The 11,974-nt window shown below is 34.8% G+C and overlaps 1 protein-coding gene across 1 annotated transcript; it reads right to left on the bottom strand.

The window, feature by feature from the left end:
• Positions 1-516: 516 nt before the first annotated feature.
• On the bottom strand, positions 517-11,499 carry LOC114173504 (vacuolar protein sorting-associated protein 35A-like). Its single transcript, XM_028057954.2, has 21 exons — positions 11,203-11,499; positions 10,983-11,079; positions 10,725-10,848; positions 10,109-10,294; positions 9,598-9,685; positions 9,342-9,398; positions 9,143-9,232; positions 8,922-9,044; positions 7,954-8,088; positions 4,693-4,809; positions 4,167-4,406; positions 4,030-4,095; positions 3,773-3,862; positions 3,256-3,345; positions 2,895-2,984; positions 2,555-2,623; positions 2,392-2,472; positions 2,166-2,273; positions 1,974-2,077; positions 1,123-1,236; positions 517-1,036 (listed from the first exon to the last, which is right to left on the bottom strand). Exons 1-21 carry the CDS (start codon positions 11,293-11,295, stop codon positions 814-816), a joined length of 2,385 nt encoding a protein of 794 aa, XP_027913755.2. The 5' UTR covers positions 11,296-11,499; the 3' UTR covers positions 517-813.
• Between the last annotated feature and the right edge of the window lie 475 nt (positions 11,500-11,974).

Raw genomic sequence — 11,974 nt, 5'->3', positions numbered from 1 at the left:
AGCATTAAAAGATAGAAATATTAAATCCTAATCATGTTTTATCCTTTATTAATAATCCGTTTTTAAAACATCGCACCTGTGGTACTCGTCCCTAGCCCGATATTTAGCTTTTGCCAAAACGTGTGTTCATATGCTTCTTACAGCTGCATTCATAATTTCAGCTGTAAAGGTTTCTTATATTTCAAAACTATACATATGTAAGCATTTATATTACCCCCTCAAAGTTTAAGGAAATTTAACTTCAAATTAATAAATATTAAAAATATGATTAAGGGGTAAGTACCGGGATTATATATGATGACATTACATCTACAGAGCATCGAAAAACATTGAACAGTCCATTCCGGTCTAACAATTCACTAATCAATTATTGTTTCCTTTTTTAAAAATTGAAACTCATTTGATAACCTCTAATAATTATTTGAAAGATGCGTTTTTTACTATTTTTAAAATTAAAAAACATAAATCATCTATAGAAATTTCGTCTGGCATGGCAAATCAACGAGTCCGACCGAGTAAACTTTGCGCACACTTTATGGATTTAAATAGGAACTGTACTACAAATAATTTCTCTTAACTATTGTAAAATTTAATAAAAGAAGAAAGATCTAGCAACAGTGGTTCAGTCTGATTAGTTACACGGTGAATCGGTGTTCTAACTCAATGACCAAGTAGTTTTGCTGTCAGCACAGATGAGGAAGGCACAAACTTGTGATTGTGGAGATGAAATCCAAAGAGAATTGAAAACAGTTGCTTGAGCAGCACAAAAACAGGTTTCTTCAAAAGCTAACATGACAAGATGAAGGGTATCGTTCATCCTGCGTGTGAAACCTTGAGGGCTTCATACTTCTCGCCCACTGTACCACCTTTTTGTTTCTGGAACTCTATATATCGCATAGTACTGGCTAAGAAAGCATCGGCAGCTGGATCTGAAGTCGTGGTATCACTCTGCATTTCGTTCATAATTAACTCGATTAGGCCCTGTATAGCAGCAACGGTGACTTGTAGGTTTCCCTTCTCAAAGAAGTAAAGATACCTAAAAAATACAGACACAGTCATTGTTCCTTCCATTTTATATGTTGCGAACCAATCAGAAGCCATGTTGACTAGAGGTTAACTTACTTGTTTAATATCTCAATGAAGAGCATTACTGATCCCGTGTTACCTCGAGCTGCATTTGACATTTGTTGGGCAGCATTTGCAATTCGTAAAGCCCGTTTAAGACATAATAGGACCCTGGTTCAAAATTAAATTCGAATATAACCAAAGCAGTAAGAATCATGATAAAATAAATTAAGAAATAAATTCCCAAATTTCTTTTTCAAAATATCCTACATCTATTTTCTATCGCCACGATGCTTTTCCCACTTATAATGTTCTCCGGGGTCAATTTAAATATGTTCACTCCCGTAAGAGAGCCCAGCATAGGACAAAATCATTCTCACTCTCCTCTAAAACACTCCTATATTATAGAGGGTTTAATCTTGAACACAGTTATCCTTTATACTTACTATCTTATGCAGCTACACTTTGTCTTCATTTTATAATACGTTTTGAGCTTTTATATCAAATCAATATATTTCTTTTCTCTTTAACTAGTTATCCAATCAAAGATGACTTTTAGTTTTCTCGATTAGTTTAGTCTATCCTAATTTTTCTTCAATCAACAATAAGTACAGAAAAATATTTGCAAATCATAGTTACAATAATAATTCATTAATTAAACTATTTCCAAATCTAAAAGTTTACTTTAGAACCGATAGTGCAATCTTAATATTTTTAAAATTTGCTTCTTTTTTTTTCTCACGTATTTAAAAACATCTACAATGTACTGGATACTGGATAGTTATACTACAATACTACAACGGGATTCATTATTTGGACATGCAAACAATTAAAATTCACCAGGTATTTCTGTTCAAGCAGAGAAACAATTCTTTAGAAGTCTAAGATCTCATGTCCAGAAAACAAACCTCTCTCCATCTTTCATGTTATCATGATCATCAACCCAAAACAGATGTGAGCATGCATATACAGCTCTGCATTGATCTGGCTTCTTTAAAAGCTTTGCAGAATACTGTCCGATGAGAAGGCACCAAAAAATGAGGATTTAGTATAAAAGTATATACTGAGCACTAGTGTGCATAATGGAATTGAATAATTACCCCTGTGGCCTTGTGAGTTAAAGTATCCCTGTTTTCAACACCAAAGACATGCATCCTTTGAAGAGTTCCTATTATTAAATGGATAGCTGTGACCTGTGCTCTGGAATCCTAATATTGAAAAAACAAACACATAGTTGAGCACGGCTAACCAATACATTTTGTCAACGTATGCACTCCTCCACCAGATCCCAGGGAGGGAAGCAGAAAACTAGAAGGGGGTACTTACAGAAATTTCTTCTTCATATAGAATATAAGCTTGGGTAAAAAATTCGTAAGCAACAGGTTCCAAATCACAGTCATTTGCAGCCTCAATTCAAGAACAGAAGCAAGAATTAGCAAATAGAGTTTGGTCATATCGTTTTTGATAACAACGAAATACATTCCATTACCTCAGCACATTGCAAGTACAACTGCAATGCTAATTCTGGTGCCAGGACACCTGACAAGGTCTCGATGGTCTGAGGAAGATAAATGTAACATCAAATAAATTTACCCGTTAACTGTTCATAACCTTTAAAAATACATGCAAAGTATTGAACACAAACTGAAAACAGAGATATCTCGCAAATACAAACTGTTACGATTATCAGTTGCTTCAACAACAAATAGTCACGATCTCTATATTATTAAATATTCAATCATCATTAAAAAAAAAATATGCTGGCATAAATCACCATTAAAAAGAAAATAAAAACCCACGTCCTTTTTGTAAGGAAAAAAATGCGTTACCTGATTTAAAAGCTGAAAAATTTTCTTTGGTGTTACTGAGGCATCATCTCCAAAAGGATTTTCTTCTTGACCTTGCAACTGTCTGACCAACTGTAGACAGTAAAGTAACATACACTGCATAAACTCTACTATTCTTTTCTTTACTAAAAATATAAGCAGCAAATAACGTAGTGGCAGACGGCGATTGTCATTAACATTGAAGATAAAACAGGAACACGGAACAGCAGCAACATCAAGAAAGCATGAAGTAAAAGAGAAGTAGGTGATTAAGGCTTCGATGTCCAGCACTATCAGTTCATCATTATGTAAGCAAAATAGCACAAATAAAGGCAAGCAACTGTTAAAAAAAGGTCACACAAACCTTTAAAGAAGAAAAAACAAGAGGTGGAACAGTGAAAGGCAGACGTGATGGTCCTCCAGTCAGTATGTGCTTCCTCACAGTATCAATGATCTGCGATTTAGTGCACAATAATTGTTAGATAAATTAAACATTGAACTCATAAAATAAACACAAACTCCTACCATCTATATAGGGGGTCAACAATGTAGCTTGCAGTCACAGGAAAAATATCAAACAATATTATGCTCATGTTAGAAATATTAAAATCACTGATAAGTTGAGAAATATTTACATGACCAATTAAAATGATAAAGCAATATCCCAAGATAACAAGTTCAGTTTAGTGCTCGTCAAAGATTTATTTTTTAATAACTGCTTGGGTAATATTCATCTGCAGCTTCAGTATGGGAAGTACTGGTAAGTAAAAAGTGGAGCCGCCTAAAATTACTAACTGGAGTTTGAAAGCTAAAATTTCCAGCAGAAAAACAAGTACAAAAAAAATTATGATCATCAGAACACATAAATATGAGTAATTAACCTTAAACATTTCTTCTGGATCCTCATTATAAAGCATTTGGATCAGACGGGCAACAGAATTCTGCTCCTCTTTGAAATCGTCTTCATCAAGCTAGGGGAGGGAATAAGGAGTAAGGATCACAAAAATAAGGATTATTTTAGCTTTTTACATTTGTGGGAACATATAAATGTATTATAAAAGCAACCTTAATGGGAGAGGTCAAATAGGCATTGTAAAAAAAAATAGCAAAATGAGACTAGTTATGGTACTGAAGTGACCTCATCTTTAGGAACCCCATCAGAATCCTTGATGAGACCCTTTATCAGTCCAAACAATGCATCAACCTACAAGCAAATCAAGTTATGTTATAACAAGAAGTCGCACCAAAAAAACAGACAGGTAAAATATAACATACCTTTTCTGATGTAGAAATGTGTGTTCCATTTTTCATAATGCTTTGAATAATAACAGTTGCCATGACCTTAGTAGTTGGAATATCAAGGTATTCCATTACGCGAGGATAGTTTGAAAGCTTTAATGCAGTCATAATATCGTTATATTTCTCTAGTGGAGCACTTAATAGAGCAACAATCTGCTTAGTTGCCTTGTTGTCCTCAATTTTCCCTTTGCCAGATAGTTTTTTCACACATGCTCCCTAATAAGTACATACAGTCAGTGCACAGATCTTACAAAACACAGGAATAAGTTTGCTTCCTTAAATGAAAAGAACTAATGTTGCCACAAATTCAATCGAATGTACACACACTAAATGCAATTATTTTATCATAAATTTCTACCAAAATTGTATTTTTCTTTTAAAGTATTGGTGCATTACCATGAACTATGAAATAAATAATGCCGATGGGTACATTCGGGTAAGAATAATTTATGAATAGAAAAGAAAACATGAATGTGTGCAAACAGTATGAAAAGCAACATACCAAGACTTGATCAGCATAATCAAGGCGATCGGGGTGAACATGAAGCGTGAAGGTGAGAAGTGATGAATACAAAGTTACAACTCCAACAGTGGGCATGTCAGGTTGTGCCTCTATCACCTACATAACAAATGAAGGCATCATATTTCACAACCCATGAGCATAGAAACAAAAACATTGTATAACAAAAATATGGGAAGGACGTAAAATACACTTTTCTCGTCAAGAACATCCAAATCAAAAAGTATGAAAAATACAACAGTTTCAATATTCAAGTGCCAAATGAAAAATAAGGCATTTTTATTTTAATTTTTAATTAAAAATAAATGGGCTAGCTGGCCAAAGCGGGCTGAAAATACCAACCTGGCCAACGGTTTGGCCTACTTTGTCATCTCTAATTGTCATTAGTGTCCTGCCTCACAATCCACTCTACTTTATAGATCACCTTGAACCTATTTCCACCCTTTCCATGGCTGTTTAGCTACCTTGGCTGCAATTTAGTGGTCAATGATTAAATCTAACATTCTCTCTCCCACCCCCTATCAAGTTTGACAGTGACAATTTTGAATTGTTTCTAGGTAGTCTTTGGGATGGTTATCTATGCTCTTGCATTGGTTTAGGCTCTTGTATTATCCCCCTATTATTTTACCTAAAGTGATCTGGCTCATCTCCAATTCTAGACATGGACTAACCCATCATCTCTAGTCCTGGACACAACCTGACCCCATGATATTGTTGTTAGCCAACTCTCAACTCAACTCACCTCTAAACATAAATGCTCTGATTCCATCCCCATTCACAAACATTATCACCTACCACCACTTATATCCTGTTTACAATATCAAGAAAAACATCTCATCCTATCATTATTATGTCACAAAATATGCGAACACATTTTAATTAACCTCCTAGGAATAGATTCCATATTTTATTATATCTTATGATATGTTCCCTTAATTAGTTAGGATAAATGAGTCTAATACTAGTAATTTAAGGATTAGTACATTGCTTTTGCTTTAGAATATCAAGAAAAACATCTCATCCTATCATTATTATGTCATAAAATATGCTAACACGTTTTATATAACCTCCTAGGAATAGATTCCATATTTTATAATATCTTATGTTCTGTGTTAGGATAAATGAGTCTAATATTAGTAATTTAAGGATTAGTACATTGCTTTTGCATAAAACCATTGAAATTAAAATATTCTAAACTTGCATTATTATTTAGAGTTTTTTCTCTCTTTTCCTCCATCTCTACTTCTGTATAATTTCAACAATGTTTAAATATGATTAACAAGTGACACTGTATTTGTATTAATCCTTTCAAATTTATTTTGCCTTTTGGAGACTTGGCTACTTCACTAATACCGTTATCATTCATCACTTATGAACCCCAGATACAGAGATAATAATAAAAACCAAAAACTTTATGTTTACTTCGTATCAAGTGTATCAATTAGCCTGAAGTAAGTCTAGTTAAATCTTAGTTATGAACCTTAAAACTTAATGTCTACTTTATATCAAATCTATCAATTAGCTTACAGTCAGTCGGTAGTTAAATCATAGCTATGAATCTCAAGTAGTGGCGTGTAGCAGTCAACTCTAGAAAACAGCACGGAAGGATAGAGGGAAGTGCGATGACCATTACTTTAAATGCTATATAATACAGCTTAATCCTTTCAAATATATTCTTCCTGTCGGAGATTTGGTCTGTATTTTAAGAACTTTATCATTCATCACTTAACCACACATAAAAGATAATAATAAAAAAAAAAGTTAAATATGTTTTTGGTCCTTTAACTTTTGGTGGAAATTGGAAATAGTCCATCCTCAAAACTTTGGATTAATTTAGTCCCTCAGCTTTGGAAATACATGTATTTAGTCCTTTTAACCAAATTTTTTTAAATTTATTTGACGTTTTAAATGTATTTCATGATAGTATTTGAGTTTTTTACATCGTTTAACTCATTTTCGCTTCAATGTTTACTTAGAAATGCGTTTAAAATGTCAAATAAACTTAACAAAACTTGGTTAAAAGGATTAAATTCACCCACTTTTTAAAGATGAGGGACAAAATTGGTTCAAAGTTTCGAAGAGGAACTAAATCCAATTTTCACTAAAAATTCAGGGATCAAAAACATATTTAACCCAAAAATAAATTATGTGAACTTTATATCAAAATAGTGGCATGTGGAGTCCAACTATGGAAAACACAACTGCGGGATAGAGGGAAGCCAAAAATAGTTACACTACATGTACAAATACTCAAAATAGTTATAATGCAAACTGAACAGTCATACTACACGTATAAATTCTCAAAATAAAACAAAATTACCAAAAATTAAAGAAATGGATGATAAATAATAAGTCACATTTGAAACACAATCACCACCAATCTAGGGGCAATAAGGACTAAGATATTAAGTCAAAAGATGAATGATGAAACTATTAAAAAAATAAGTAACAAATTAGATAAAATTGGCAGAATATGTCATCAGGGAAGTAGAAAGAAAGAATAAAGAACAGAATGCATAAAAATAAAAATATTAACTGTGAAAAGAATGGAGGTAAATACTCGCAAACTTGTGTGGAATATTTACTTGAAAAACCTGAACAACAGTGTTCCAGGAGAGAAAACAAGGTTTTAAATAGTACCACCATTGATGCGTAGCTAAGCAGGCATCCCCATCCCCAAGCACTAGAGGGGCTGCGGTAGTATAGTGGCCTTCGGGCGTGTAGCTGACCAAATAGGACTCATAGCAGATGGATGGAAGCACTATGCGTAGATCCCAAATAAAAGTCCCCCTGGGCATACACATTGGAGTTTGGGGGCAACTATTTATGGAATTTCAATTTCTAAATGAAATCTATTATTGTAATAATAGTGAAAACGATAAAGACTATGATTTAGAAGATGGTGATTGGTGATTGATTCCTAACTAGGAAACTTGTATTTGACTTCTGTTATTCAAAACACCGACGTTCTATTGAAGGGCCATATCCTGTTAGCACCACCATAACATACAAAAAAACTGCTACTGCAGCTGAAATGGCTACTATTGAAAACCAATCCGCTATTTGAATCCCATATCTGTACAAGGCTAATCCGCTATAGTGCAATTAACTACTGTGCACTAAATCGTGTTGGTTGCAAATATTGGACAAACCATGACTTTGTGGCAGCAAAACAATATAGAGATACATATATTTGCACTACATGGCTAAAATATCCAAGATAAAAGGAATGGGAAAGAATACCTTGCCAATGGCATTGCTTAATTTCGAAAATGCTTCCACTTGCAAAAACTCTGGCAACACCTCTGCACTTGAAGCAGCATAATTTGAAAGCCTCTCCATTAACTGAGACAGCACTGTCTTGATATCAACTGATGCCTGAAAGATACAGCGGGGAAAAAAACAGAAAGCTAATGAGTGGTGATACCTGCATATTTGCAGCATAGATTGTCATGGATATTTTGGATGCAATTTTTATAGTTAAGCAAAAGATACAATAGACACTGTCAAGTGTGTGCTTATCAATTAATCCAGTGTGGAAACAATTGTATGCTTAGCTAATAAAACCTTAGCATTCAACATAGATTGATCTCCCTGACACACATGCTCACTTTACTAATAAAACCTTGGCATTCAACATAGATCGATAACCCTGACACACATGGCCACTTTATTGTTCAGCGTATGATACACCAACTAGAACACAAAAAAAGGAGATGCTAATTTATTGAAACAACTTATAGTACCTTTGTACCTTGAATCAGAAAATTACAAATCTCAAAAAGATATATTTTAAAATGCACTGGTGACTGTAACATTATTAGTAAATAAATACGACCATATATATGTAGGCTAGCTTAGAACTAACGCAAGTTTATAATTAAAATCATATTCTATAGGGAAATTTTGGAGACAACAAATAAATCTCCTTTCTTGAGTTGTAACTTTACAAGTATTACACCTGGCAGAAACTTGTGCAACAGTTTAACAACTAAGATGATGTGCTAACTGTTAATCATTATATAGATATTTACTTCCTATTTTTCATTTGATTAATATCTTCATGTTCTATTGGTGATTCTTCACAATGAAATAATATTATATATTAGTGCAAGTTCACTAATCTGAACTTTCATGTTTTGGAAGGAGAGAAAACATATAAACACGGAATCCTCCAGAAGTAATACAGATAAATGTGCAAGTTCACTAACCTGAAGTTGAGGGTAAGCACCCAACAACACATCAAGAGTTTGCAAGTGATACTCATCGGGGAAGACTTGAATTATGCAATCCATCAAGTAGAACTGAGCCAACTCATCTTTGCAATTCACAACCTGTCCAAAGATAATTGAGGAAAATCAATCATATCTTCTGGTTAGAAAGCAAACAATACCTTTGATTATCAGAAACAGAAACAATAGACCAATTATACCTGCTCCAGTACTCTGGGAAGCACGGCGTCTTTGTACATATCAAGGTCAACACCCTCAATCTGACTGAGAACATGAAGATTCTTCCCAACCTAATAATATATCAAGGACAAAAAAGCAATAGAAGCCTTCTATAAGCATTTCATCGTGTATACAACCCCACTGCAGTGAAGCAAAACAGTTACAGGCTTCAGGTATTACAAGATCACGCAACTCGCTCCTTTCCTTTTCTCGTTTCTCCTTCTCCCGGGCAGGCCCCTGCAGACCAGAAAGCCCGACAGCAAGCCTCAACTCAGGGTCAGCTAAGAGTATGAAAGATTCACATGCATTACTACACCTGCATGACCAGAAATCATGCCCTCGTGATATATTTTACCCTCATGACGTGCAACTACTGAGACAACATGCATGTCTGAACATGAGTGTTGTAATGATGTGCAGAGACAATTCAACCAACCTGATGTTGCATCCGCACCCAAAGTTTGTTCATTTCAGTGAAATTTTGAAGTACAAATTCTACAGCATCTGCTACAGTATCCGCATCCCTGCAGTTGTCAAATTAGGCATTACTGCATCAAGCTCAATTTGAAATTGGAGCAGCTTTAAGATTATTGTCACTGCCACATGACAGGGCAGACACACAAGTCACAAGGTGAATCAGAAAAGGACAGCAGAAATCAAAAGATGAACAATAAAAACAAATGTTAAGAAAAAAGGAGGCTCAATTATTCTAAAGACTCCATGAGTTGACATCATGCATTAAATTGCAAAAGTAAAATGGTATAATGGTAACGTTGGTAGCCCTGATAGAGAAATGGTGATACTCAGGCTGCCATCAATTATCTTCCAAATGTTCACTGCTACTGGCTCAGTTCATTGAAACTTCAAATCTAACTCAATTAAGGAACCTCAGTGAAATAATCGTGCCTATGAAAGGAGCGGAGCGCAAAAAGTCTTGCATTACTTACCCTTCGTACTCTGAACCAATATCTGGCAATTTATCCCTACTAACTTGAGAAAGGTAACTCCTTAGAAAGAGTCCACGAACAGGGTGTTGAATACCACGACACATCTCCACAAGATCCTTAAGAACATCCTTTGCAGGAGCTTCCTTGGACTTGATGTATACTGATCCTACTGTACAGAGGAGATACCTGATTGTGATCATAAAATTAACAGCTCACAAGTAAGAAGCATGTTAAACTCAAAAGAGTGAACACATAACCACTGCAAAAGCTCAAAACAATCCCACAAAAAATTAGAGCAAACCATGAGGTTCAAAACCACCAAGTTATCAATGAGCAGAGTTACACAATTGATTTTTAAACAAACCAAAAAATCTTCCCCACGAGTCGTGACGAACTAATAGACGTCAATCTCAATTACACGCCATTAGCAGGAATTAAAAATATCAGCATGATCGTGCATTGCTCCACATACAAAACATAAGATAAAATGATTTACAATCACATTTTATAAGCAAGATTACACGCAAACATTCGGGAAGATTTTCCTATCATAAACGGTGTATAATAAAAAAATAATATAAGAAGAAAAAATGGATTCCGCAACACTCTCACTCACAATCGAGGCAAAATGTTTCCGGCGTGCTGGACGAGTTCATAAAGATCAATAATGGAGCAACCGCGACGAGTCTCTTCCTCGAAGAACATTTCAAGTTTCCGTAACTGATCAAAGGCGCGCATATCTAAAACACCGAATTCAGAGAAAAAGAGATGCAAATTAGCAATCACAAGCACAGAAGCAGTTAGGTAAAGGATCCAACGGAAAACAAAAACAAAAACAAAAAACAAGGTAACGGTGGATCCGAGAAGAACGCACATAGTTCGTAGTACTTGTGAGGAGAAAGCTTGGAAGTCCTGAGCTCGGAGAGCATCTGAGCCGAATACTTCAAAGCGTCCCGGAGATTATTGGAATCCTGCGACCAATCGAAATTGGATCGGAATGAATTAGGAATTTAGACAGCGAATCAGAATTAGCGTGATCGTGCGCGGTGGAAGAGAAGAAAAAGATAGCGGTTAGGGTTTAACGGAGGAGTTACCAATGCACGGTGCATGTAGAAGGAGTTCTGCTGAAGACCGGCGATTCCGGCGGCGAGAAACTTCTCTTCATCTTCGGTTCCGTCTAACATCATTTTCTCTCACTTTCCCTCTCTCTCTCTCTCCGTGTAATTTCGCCTTGATTCCTCTCTCTCTCTCTCTAACTACCGGTCCAACCAACTTGTTTTGCTCGTCGTGCTGGTCTCTGCTTGGGATTTACGTTCAGAATGGACAATATGCCTCCTCTTAACCTCCACTATTCCTATTTCACCCTTAATCGCTATGCTTTCACTCACCAATTTCATTCTCACGCACTTCATCCATATTCATTTCATTTGCCCCTACAACTTTCTCAATCACTTTTTTATTTTTTACCTACCAAAAAGGTCACTTTTTCTTTTGTTAATGTTTACCGAAATGTAAATAATTTCTTCATTTGTTTCTTAAACTGTACATTTATTAGAGTTTTTTTTATTCACATTCACGTATCAAACAATTAGCAACAATAATTCATACACTCTGCATAACCATAAGTTTTTGTTGAGTGTATCATAGTTTAACTTGTAGATCATCAGATTCCTATGTAAAAATAAAATATTGTAGTTCTAAAATTTAAATACAAAATATGATCAAAGATAATGTATTTATTTACCTTATCTTTTACCTGCCATTATTATGCCTTTGTAATATCTTTTAATTTTGTGTGTTTGACCGAATTAATAATATGATGTAAACGATGTTGTCTTTATTTAATTAAGTGTTATATTTTTTTTC

The sequence above is a fragment of the Vigna unguiculata genome, chromosome 2 (genome assembly GCF_037176805.1).
Source record: "Vigna unguiculata cultivar grain cowpea cultivar isolate G323 ecotype 2 chromosome 2, ASM3717680v1, whole genome shotgun sequence".
Classification (NCBI taxonomy): Eukaryota; Viridiplantae; Streptophyta; class Magnoliopsida; order Fabales; family Fabaceae; genus Vigna; species Vigna unguiculata.
Note: the sequence above shows the minus strand (reverse complement) of the source record. Positions and strands in the feature narration are given on the sequence as shown.